Raw genomic sequence first — 12,077 nt, forward strand, 5'->3', positions numbered from 1 at the left:
ACGTTTGTCTGGCCTCTCAACAGATACCCCTCCGTTGTGGTTACACCTACGGTACGGCTATCTGTATCGCTGAGGCACACAAGTCTCCCCACCAATGACAAGGTCCATGGTTCATGGGGGGAGACTCCTCTTGGCCAGGAATGCCCTCTTTGCCAGTGGTAGTCTGCTTTTTATTTCCTCCTTGCTCCATATGTCTTGGGTTATCTTGCTGCCTATGTAGCAGAATTCCACAACTTTGTATACTTCGTGATCCTCAATTCTGATGTTAAATTTCTTGCTATTCTCATGTCTACTACTTCTCATAACTTTCATCTCTCTTCAAGTTACTCTCAATCCATATCCTGTACTCATTAGACTGTTCACTCCATTTAACACATCCTGTAATTCTTCTTCACTTTCATTGATGATAGCAGTATCATCAGCAAATCTTGTCCTTGTTTGCTTCCACCTGGAATTTTAATCTCACTCTTGAACCTTTCTCTAATTTCCGTCATTGCTGCTTTGATATATAGACTCAACAGTAGGGGCAAAAGACTACACCCCTGCCACATACCTTTTGTAACCCAAACACTTCGTTCTTGATCCTCCAATCTTATTATTCCCTCGTGTTTCTTGTACACATTGTATATTACCCGTCTTTCCCTACAGCTTCGCTCTGTTTTTCTCAGAATTTCAAACATCTTGTACTATTTTAAATTATCTAAAGCTTTTTCTACTTCGACAAATCCTATGATTATGTCTCGATTTTTATTCAGTTTTGCTTCCATTATCAACCACAACCTCAGACCTCCCTCTCTGGTGCATTTAACTTTCCGAAAACCTAACTACTCATCATTGAACATTTGCTCAGTTTTGACAAAATTAAGAAAAGGGTAGATTGCTACTCAGAAATGTTAAGTCACATACAGGCACAAACAAAAAGACTGCTAAACAAGGAAGCTTTATGCCAAAAAGCCTTCTTCAGTATGAGGCAAAACACACACACACACACACGTGAGTCTTTTGCCTAATGCAGAAGAAGGCTTTCTGGCCTAAAGCTTATGTGTTTAGCAGTCTTTTTTTGTGCCTGTGTGCAATTCAACATTTACACTATATAGTAACAGTCTTATCATTTTCATAAGATTGTCATTATTCCATCCTTGATTTCCCTTTCTTAGGTCCTCTGGTTTCTTTTCCATTCTTCTGTATATTATTCTTGTCAATTACTGTTAGATTTCCATTTCCCTTTACATAACGAAGTACCCTGTTAATATCATCATATGCTTTCTCTGTCTCTTCATCTTTTGCTTGCGAATTTGGCATGTTTTCCTGAATTATTGTTGCTGGTGTTGGTTTGCTGTCAATTGTGATGAGAACAACCATTTATTGGACTGTTCACAGTTACTCATTCTCTGCCCTACCTCTCTATTCATAACAAATTCTGCTCTGACTGTTATATCATTTTCTGCTAATGTTTATATTAACTTACCCATCTGTCCAGAAATCATTTTCTTTCCATTTCACTTCATTGACCTCCACTGTATCTAGATTTTTCGCCCATAAAGGAAAATAGAAGGACTTTTGTTGTCAATGTATGTGCAATTGTTACATTTGGCAAGAATGAAACAATATGGTAAAAATGTTCAGTATAGACTACAGGCCACAAGAGTTCAGTACCTTATTCCACTTGGTATTCTAGGTTGTAGTGGTTGTAATTTGTACTGATGTTTTGTTCTGAAGTTATCTGGTATTCTAGGTTGTAGTGGTTGTGAGATTGCTACTCAACGTATATAGGAGATGTGTAATCACAGACAGGCAGAATGAAAAGACTTTTGTACAGTTAATCTTCTTGCCAATAAGGCTTCTTCCAATGTAGAAAACACACACACACACACACACACACACACACGTGCGCATGCATGCAGCATCAGCAGGTGAGCTTCAGTAATCAGTGACGTGGCACACATAGATGCAGCTAAAAACTTCCTCTGGATGTAATAGAGAAACAAATTTTAGAATTCAACCATAAGCACACTCCATATTAAAAACAACTAGTGCTATACTGAACTGGGATTCATGCTAATATCCATCTGCATTCTGGCCGGTATACGTGAATTGTTGAAGAGTAGAGTTTTACAAGACTAAAGAAGTGAAGCATTCTGTCCATTTTGGAAGAACCATCTCAGCATTTACCCAGAGCAGTTGAGGAAAACCAAAGAAAAATTAAAACAACAGGTTATGTGTTTGCGACCCTTCCACAATACATGAATTCTACCACTTTGACCAACTGCTGCAGATGTATTGTGTCTTTAGGAAAAGCGATTCTACAAGCTATTCTGTTGATGACTTCAGGGAAGACAGATAGAGACATACAAAGAATAAATTGCTGTCTGTAAGTGTTCTCTTGCATTACTTTTGCAACCCTACCTGATACCGACTTCATAAAGTCATATTACCTCTGCTTTAATTCACAATTTTTGTTGTACTGTTGCTTATAAATGTCAGTTAAGTGTCGGCAGATGTATGTCACTGTGTGGAATCCATGTTAAATTGTAGTTCTTGTGTCTGATATGAATTTGGATTTCCCGCCAAATCGATATGAAATCTCAGATACTGCGGTTAGCAAATAAAACCTATTCTTTGTGGTTCCACAGACAACACAAGTAGAGGGTACAATCCTCTAGTGAAGTTCAGCACTAAAATACACATGCAGGATCACATACAGCCACTGTGTGTGAGGGCACATTGTGTGTAAACTTCGTTTTAATCATGTAATTTTTTTTAAATCTGTCATTTAGTTAGTTGTTAAGTGGCTTTTAAGCATGTTGAAAGTTTTGTTTGCATAGTTAATAAAACTACAGTAACATATATTGGTATTGTTCCAGATGCCTGGTGTCATGTCAAATCAGCATAGCAGGCTTAGTTTAAATAAGAGGCCATTTAGCTTTTTAGGAAATGATCCTCAGGTTAAGAAGGATTTTGGCACTAATTGTAAGAAGCCAAGGTTAGATATTACCTTGACTCCGAGTTGCAGCACAAAACCACCTCTGGATGAATCTTCTTTCAACGCATCAAGTACTGATCCCTATGATGATGTCTGGGATGAAGATTTATCAGAAGATGTTGTTGAAGAATGTTTTCTTCTTGCTACACAAGCTTCCCAATCATGTGCTGAGGTTAGCACTGCAAATAACTTTATTTTCATTATGTTACAATTGAATTATAATCATAAATTCAACATAATTATGTAATATTTCCTAAAACTGTAAATGATGTTGATTTCATCAGTTTTTCTCATTTCTGAAACATCCATATCTGCTTGTGTATGAAAACGAATTTTAATGGCATTTGTAATGCTGATTTTATACGTAATAATCTGACAGCATTTATAAATCCGACAAAAGGTAAACCAATTTTTTCCTTTCTTTCCTTGTGTGCTAGACTTTTACATTTGCCATTTGGTGTTTCATAGGCTTTTTGGCATTGTGATATTAAAATATTTTGGTTTAAGTGTGCACATTATTGTTAAAAATAATGTAAACTGGTACACAGTATTTTTTATCCTCCCTTTAGGAAACTCGAGATGCAAATGTTGTTAAAACCAAGAATAAGTACAACGAGAAAAATGTCAACAGTTTTGAGACTCCTGCTTTCCTACAGCCTCCTGCAGGAAGCTTCAGTTTCAGAACTAGTAATAACCAGCCAAAGAGTGTCACGAAACAGTCAACAAATGTTGAAAACTCGAAGTTTAAAGTTCCAACCACTTTCCAGACTTCAAAATTACCACATCAGGTGCAAAAATTCCAGCCAAAGAAGCCTTCAAACTTAGTAGCAACAACTGAAAAACCTGCTGTTGTATTTCCTGTCAGTTCTGTCTCTGTAGGTGAAGCTAAAGCGTCAAACAAGGGCTTTAGCACCACTAAACCACCAGGTATGTACAACATATGTAAGTTGATCCATTTTGTGCATAATATTATCTCGCACTTCATTTATCTTACTGTGTATCTCTTTTTGTAGTTGCTGTAAAGGAGGATCTAAGTTCCACAGAAGCTAATGCCTTAAGAAACTTAAAAGAAGATAATGAAAGACTTCAAGATACTCTCCTTTCTAAAGAAGGCGAAGTAAGTTTCTTTTTTCCATTCTCTTCCTCACTTATTATGTGTATCACCATCTCCAGTAATCATGTACAATATTTACAACTATTGCTAAGAATAATTATCATTCAATTCGTTTGCAAGATATGGTTTTAATCATTCTGCATATTATTACCTCCCCTGACAGCACAACTTTTAGGTAGTTCTTTAGTACCTCAGATTTTTATTTTCATATCTGCTGCTCTTGACAGCTTTTATCATATGTTGCCTTGATTCAGGTAAAAAATTATGATATTACATATTTCGTGTGTGTCATTAAATTAAAATCTAATATGTACAGATATAAGTATCTAAAAATTATTGTGAAGAAAAGCTGAGGCCTGAGTTTCAGATGAGACGCATAGTGAAATAATATTCTCGCAAAATGGTACCAATAGAATGGAAAAGATCGTGAAACACATATTGAACTATTACAGCTTAGTTAGTATGGTAATAAGATAGACAAGGTAGAAATTTTAGACAAAGATTGAGGTTTGTGTTTGTTTACTGTAAGGCCTATTTATCGGACAGTACTCACCACATTCATAAGCTGTCTTGAAACTTCATGCGCTTCTTGGCTAATGCTAAAAATACTGCAGCCTAGGCAGTGTAGCAACTTTGAAATGAGAGTCCCAAGAATTGTTTATCCTGCCTCACAGGCCAGTTATCACTTCCAGCACCACAACAATATGTGTTCTTTGAGTACTTCAGTAATTAGAGTTAGGCGTGATGATGTAACAGTGAGTGAATAATTCATTATTTGTGCCTGGGTCATGACAAGACACTGGTTTTTTTACAGGGTTAGCAATGTGCTAAGATTGTGAACAGGTGCCAGACAGTCAGAACATTTTGTATCGTGTGAACTCTGCAGTATGTGAGAAGTTTCAGTTGTAATTTGGATTTCCCAGAGGTACAGGGCCCTAATCCACATAGTCCCCCACCCCTCCAATGCTGCCAGCAACTTGTTCGAACTATCTGTACAGATAAAAGGAATGTCCTGATCGGACTTCATCTAAACTGTATACTGTAACTTATGCAGCATATAAAAATGTACACATTGATTACTGGCTCTAGTTTTTATCAACACTGAATGTAAATACATGACCTTGTCACCACCAGCAAGAGGGTAGATTTAAAGTTTTTTTATGCTAATGTATAGATACATTCTGGAAATGAGCAGTGTACAACAATACAGATACCAACATGGTATTCTTGTAACTTCCTGGCAGATTAAAACTGTGTGCCGGATCGAGACTCAAACCTGGGATTTTTGACTTTCGCGGGCAAGTACTCTACTATCTGAGCTACACAAGCATGACTCACGACCCGTCCTCGCAGCTTCAGTTCTGCCTGTATATCGTCTCCTACCTTCCAAACTTCACAGAAGCTCTTCTGCGAACCTTGCTAGAACACTTGCGCACGAAATGCAAAGGTCCCGAGTTCGAGTCTCTGTCCAGCACACAGTTTTAATCTGCCAGGAAGTTTCATATCGGCACACACTCCGCTGCAGAGTGAAAATCTCATTCTGGGAACATCCCCCAGGCTGTGGCTAAGCCATGTCTCTGCAATATCCTTTCTTCCCAGAATGCTAGTACTGCAAGGTTCGCAAAAGAGCTTCTGTGAAGTTTGGAAGGTAGGAAATGAGGTACTGGCAGAATTGAAGCTGTGAGGATGGATCATGAGTTGTGCTTGGGTAGCTCAGATAGTAGAGCACTTGGCCACAAAAGGCAGAGGTCTCGAGTTTGAGTCTCGGTCCGGCACAAAGTTTTAATCTGCCAGGAAGTTTCATATCGGCGCACATTCAGCTGCAGAATGAAAATCTCAGCATGGTATTCTTTTTCTTGCCAAACCTCTCTCATGCAGGTCTAGTGTGATGTTTACAGTAACTATAGTGGTAAGAACTTCTTTCCCACCAATTTCACTGAAGTGTAGGGACATGAACTTCACCCTTGACAGAATTCCACATAAACGAACTACACACAGAGAGATATGGTGAGTGAGGTGGCTGTGTGTAAATGTCCACAGCCAATGTGCGACCCAAATGTTGTTTGATTGGAATTCTTCTAAAGCTATAGCCAATTCTGAGTCTAATATATAGATGTAATACTGGATTCCTTATGCCGTCCGAACCAACGTACAGTTTTTATTTAATGGTGTTGAAAGGTAGTTCCTTCCCCTTATAAAGGCACTCGGAATTCTCTTTCCTCTGTGTATGATAGTGGAGTCCCTTTTCAACTTCTGATGTTGATACTTTACCTAGTAAATTCTCTGAAAGTTACTTCGACCTCCTTATGCAGAATCTGTACTTATATTGCTATCCTCCTGTCTTTTCTTGGATATTTTGATACCTTGTATTGCCAAAAAAATAAAGTATTTATTTTGTTACCCATCATTTCGTTATGGTTACTTTTCATATATCTGTATTTGTGTATGATTTCCATTTTAGAGATTTCCATTCTTTCTCATCTGGTCCATCTACTCTATAATGTAAATGTATTAAAATCAAAGAATCCAAGACTTACCAAGCGGGAAAGTGCCGGTAGACAGGCACAATAAAATAACACACAAACACACACACAAAATTTCTCAAACAACGGCTGCTTCTTCAGGAAAGAGGGAAGGAGAGGGAAAGACGAAAGGATGTAGGTTTTAGGGAGAGGGTAAGGAGTCATTCCAATCCCGGGAGTGGAAAGACTTAAAACCCACATCCTTTCGTCTTTCCCTCTCCTTCCCTCTTTCCTGAAGAAGCAGCCGTTGGTTGCGAAAGCAGAAATTTTGTGTGTGTGTTTGTGTGTTATTTTATTGTGCCTGTCTAGCGGCACTTTCCCGCTTGGTAAGTCTTGGATTCTTTGTCTATAATGTAAATGGATAGATAAAAAAATATACTCACCAAGCAGTGACAGGAGAACGCACACACACACACCAAAAGATTTAACTTTTACAAGCTTTTGAAGCCTGTGGCTCCTAAAAGTTGAAGGGGAAGGAAGAGGGGTGAAGGAAAAAGCCTGGAGAACTTTAGGGAAAGGGATGTAGTTCAGAAAAGTCACCCACGACCCCTGGTCAGGGGAGACTTAGTGGACGGGATGAGAAGGAAAGACATTGTTGGGGACTGCACCATATGAGGTGCATTCAAGTTCTAAGGCCTCTGATTTTTTTTCCTAGTTAACTACTCACCCAAAATCGATGAAACTGGCTTACTTCTCGACGTAATCGCCCTGCAGATGTACACATTTTTCAAAACGCTGACGCCGTGATTCCATGGCAGTGGCGAAGGCTTCTTTAGGAGTCTGTTTTGACTACTGGAAAATCGGTGATGCAATAGCAGCACAGCTGGCGAATGTGCGGCCACGGAGAGTGTCTTTCATTGTTGGAAAAAGCCAAAAGTCACTAGGAGCCTGGTCAGGTGAGTAGGGAGCATGAAGAATCACTTCAGTTATCACAAAGAAACTGTTGCGTAACGTTAGCTCGATGTGAGGGTGCGTTGTCTTGGTAAAAGAGCACACGCGGAGCCCTTCCCGGACGTTTTTGTTGCAGTGCAGGAAGGAATTTGTTCTTCAGAACATTTTCGTAGGATGCACCTGTTACCATAGTGCCCTTTGGAACAGAATGGGTAAGGATTACGCCCTCGCTGTCCCAGAACATGGACACCATCATTTTTTCAGCACTGGCGGTTACCCAAAAATTTTTTGGTGGCGGGGAATCTGTGTGCTTCCATTGAGCTGACTGGCGCTTTGTTTCTGGATTGAAAAATGGCATCCACCTCTCATCCATTGTCACAACCGACGAAAAGAAAGTCCCATTCATGCTGTCGTTGCGTGTCAACATTGCTTGGCAACATGCCACACGGGCAGCCGTGTGGTCGTCCATCAGCATTTGTGGCACCCACCTGGATGACACTTTTCGCATTTTCAGGTCGTCTTGCAGGATTGTGTGCACAGAACCCACAGAAATGCCAACTCTGGAGGCGATCTGTTCAAGAGTCATTCGGCGATCCCCCAAAACAATTCTCTCCATTTTCTCGATCATGTCGTCAGATCGGTTTGTGCGAGCCCGAGGTTGTTTCGGTTTGTTGTCACACGATGTTCTGCCTTCATTAAACTGTCGCACTCACGAACGCACTTTCTGCACATCCATAACTCCATCACCACATGTCTCCTTCAACTGTCGATAAATTTCAGTTGGTTTCACACCACGCAAATTCAGAAAACGAATGATTGCACGCTGTTCAAGTAAGGAAAACGTTGCCATTTTAAGTATTTAAAACAGTTCTCATTCTCGCCGCTGGCGGTAAAATTCCATCTGCCATACGGTGCTGCCATCTCTGGGACGTATTGACAATGTACGCTGCCTCATTTTAAAACAATGCGCATGTTTCTATCTCTTTCCAGTCCGGAGAAAAAAAATCGGATGCCTTAGAACTTGAATGCACCTCGTACAAGATTAGAAAACATGAGAGCTTAAAGATGAAGGACAGGGTAATATGCAAGACAGAGATTACTACTAAAACATTGTGCATGAGTTAATAAGAGTGAAAAGCTAAGTGCATTACATGTAACATAGGTGGAAGGGGGGCTGACGAAAAATAGACAGGTCAGATGATGTAAGATGAAGAAAACTAAAATGGAGTGAAGAGAGAAGTAGTTACTGTGAAGAAATGCTGAGCGGAAGAAATTGATGTAAATTAACGCCAGGTGGATGGCGAGAACCAAGGACATCTTGTAGTGTTTGTTCCCACCTGCGGAGTTCTGAGAAACTGGAGTCTGTGTTGCCAGAATACACCATCTGCCTATGCCTGTTCATCCTTACTGATAACTGGGTGGTTGTCATGCCTATGAAAAAAGCCAGTGTTTACATCCTTTCTTCACTCCATTTTACTTCTCTACATCTTACATTTTCATAAGTCCATCATCGACATAAATAGCAACCAGCAATTTTTATTCTTTGCTTTGTCAAATGTAAATGCAAGTATCTGCTATTGAATTAATAAACCCGATTATTTTCATGAATGAATGAAACTTATTATTCTAGCAATGAGGTGATTGCTTAAGTCCATACAGTGATTTCTTGAGGCAAAAAACGTGACGCAACCCGTCATCGAAACCTTCTCGCTGAGCCTTGTATGTTTCTGTATCCAAGTCACCATATTAAAAATGCAGTTCTAACATCGAATTGACAGGTTTCAAATTTTTTTCTGCTGCAATTGCTATTACAGCACCAATAGCTCCATAACGAGCAACTGGACGAAAAGTTTCATCATAATCAAGTCCAGCACATTGAAACATACCGCACACAAGCAACTGAGCATGCTATCGATCAATCGATCCATCAGGTTTATATTTAATACGAAGTACACATTGATTATGAATAACACGTTTTCCTTTAGGCAGTTCTGCCAAGTCCCAGGTATTATTTTCTTTAAATGCCTTCATTTCTTCTTTCATCACATTAAACCTTTTATTGGAATTACTACTTTCCATTGCTTTTCATAGATTGCTTTTGTCGGGCATACTAATGGATTTGCTTCTTGAGAGTGGTGAGGTTGGTACCCTAATTCATAGTCACTAAATTTTACAGGGGGATGGATTTCACGAACTGCACATCGATTTGGTAACTCGTCCGAATATTCTTGGTGACTAGTTTCAATTTAATCAACAGTAGATACACTTTTCTCTCTTGTTTCTTCAGGTATGGAATTAAATTCCAAATCAACCAAATTTTCAGCTGTGCATAGCATTTCTGGTTGAAAATCAACATTGTGTTATTTCATCACACGATGTTTTGATGGAATCCACACTTTGTTACAATCTTCATCATTCACATAGTCAATGAAATGGCCAGGCGTAGCCTTGTCTTCAAACTTGGACAGGAATTTCTTTGGTGGGAAATAAACATAGCATTTTGATCCGAAAATGCATAGATAGCTGAAAGTGTCAAACACTTTGCTAGGTCACAATTTGAAAGGTGTTTCACCTTCAACACTTGACTTCCCAAAACAACTGCGTAGAAAAACAGCTGTGTCATATGCATGAGCACAAAATGATTTAAGTATCTTACTAGACGTTAACATTGAGCGAGCTAATTCAACTATATGTCGATTTACTTGTTCAGAAATACCATTTTGCTAAGAAGTTTCCGGGCACCTAATACGAAACTAAATACCAAAATCTTGTAGCACAGCGGCTGCCATGTTACAATTAAACTCTCCGCCACCATTTGACTGACATACTTTTACCTTATGACCAACAGCATCACATTCCTTCAAAAATGTTTTCAGGTTGGTAGCCACTTCAGATTTATTTCGCATGAAATATATCCGAATGAATGAGAATAATCATCTTTGAAAATCACATAGTTAAAAAAAAAAAAAAATTATACAGTGAACAGACATGGGTCCATTAACGCCTGCATTGATCAACTCACCAACAGTTTGTGGATGATCTCTGCAATATCTAAATAGTTCATTGTGGAATTTGCCTAGAGCACATCCATCATTAAACGATGTGGTACCAGGGCACTTCACTGATATACCAAAATGAGAGAGCACATCTCGTACGTGATGTTCATCTTGATGACCGAGTCTCTCATGCCAACATTGTAGTTGTTCTTGTGAAGTTACTGAGTTAATCACGACTTGTGAATGCAGAGGACAAACTCACTTGTTCATAATGTATACTGAACCAACTAGTCTTCCTATTGTGACTATTTCGCTGATTGATAACAACTTTGTTATCATAGGTCACAGCTTGACGGACAGAAAAAAGTTGGTGTCTGACATCGGGTACATACCATACATTTTCAAGCAAAGCAGGTGTCCACCTTTTGCTTATGAATATTTCAATGTTAATACTGCCAGTCTCATGTGCAAAAACTATTTCTTTGCCTGCTGTCTGTACACATTGTGGAATCATAAGTGAAATTCCGTTTATTTAGTGAAACATGATGTGTTGTGCCAAAGTCCATAATCCAAGAATCTGCACTATCAGATACAGGTACATAGGACTTTCTTTCTTCTTTGAGTGACTCCCCTCTGTTGCAATTTTTTTCTGTTTTTGATGTTGCTCATCCGAGTTTGATTTTGCATAGAAAGCACCAGCTACCTGTGTAGCTAGCAAATTCTCAATTGAATGCAAATTCTCAATAATAAGCTTTGTCGTTTGCTCATAATCAGGAACTCAACACCAGTTCAACCTGTAAAACTGATATCCGGGTCCTAATGTTTTGAAAATACTACGGTGGAGCAGCAAAAGGGGCAAAGTTGCATTTGGGTTCATTTTGTTCATTTCACTACACAAGTCATGGAAAATGTTCGCAAATTGCAATGTGTGTTTTGTTATAGATGTGATGTCATCTTTTAATGTTTCAATTGACGTGTACCATCTATAATTGAATAAAGAGAATGTTCCTTTAAACAAAGTTTCAGTGTTTCCCACTGATCTTCGCTTGATAATTTGCAAATGTTTGTGCGACTACTATCATCAATCAACTTAATTGTTGTGTCTGCCATTGCAAAAATTTTGCTGTCTCATGAATATCCTAGTAAATGGAAAAATAGTCTGGTGAACAAATACTGTAATTCTCAGAACCTGAAGTGCTCAAACCTGGGCCCATGATCTGTTGTGGGTGAACTTAGGATATAATTTTATAGCAAGAACACAGCTCTTTTATGAATAGTGATCTTCCTTTAATATCTGAAAGATGACTCATAGCAACAACAAAAACTTCATAGAGTAAAAGCATGGAAAATAAACTCTTAGGGGCAAAGAAATTCACACAACACAAAACCAAGTGCCAGCTTAGGAGAGGAGAGGAAACAGAAAGTTCTGATTTATTTACTTTAACAGGGGATACTTCCAGTAGAGTATCTGATTTCCAAATCTCTTTCTTGCCATGTAGCAACTCGGATGGTAATTTTTTACACTTTTTTCCAGCTACACCTCCTTGTCTTGTGAGTTTTGAACATTATGT

At 38.8% G+C, this 12,077-nt stretch overlaps 1 protein-coding gene across 1 annotated transcript in view; it reads left to right on the forward strand.

Moving 5' to 3' along the window:
* LOC126272543 (uncharacterized) overlaps positions 1-12,077 on the forward strand; it is a 145,776-nt gene that overhangs the window by 12,321 nt on the left and 121,378 nt on the right. Inside the window, exons 2-4 of the mRNA XM_049975461.1 lie at positions 2,865-3,155; positions 3,553-3,910; positions 3,997-4,100. Of these exons, the coding sequence (XP_049831418.1) occupies positions 2,865-3,155; positions 3,553-3,910; positions 3,997-4,100 (753 nt within the window). The remainder of the gene's footprint in view (positions 1-2,864; positions 3,156-3,552; positions 3,911-3,996; positions 4,101-12,077) is intronic.

The sequence above is a fragment of the Schistocerca gregaria genome, chromosome 5 (genome assembly GCF_023897955.1).
Source record: "Schistocerca gregaria isolate iqSchGreg1 chromosome 5, iqSchGreg1.2, whole genome shotgun sequence".
Classification (NCBI taxonomy): Eukaryota; Metazoa; Arthropoda; class Insecta; order Orthoptera; family Acrididae; genus Schistocerca; species Schistocerca gregaria.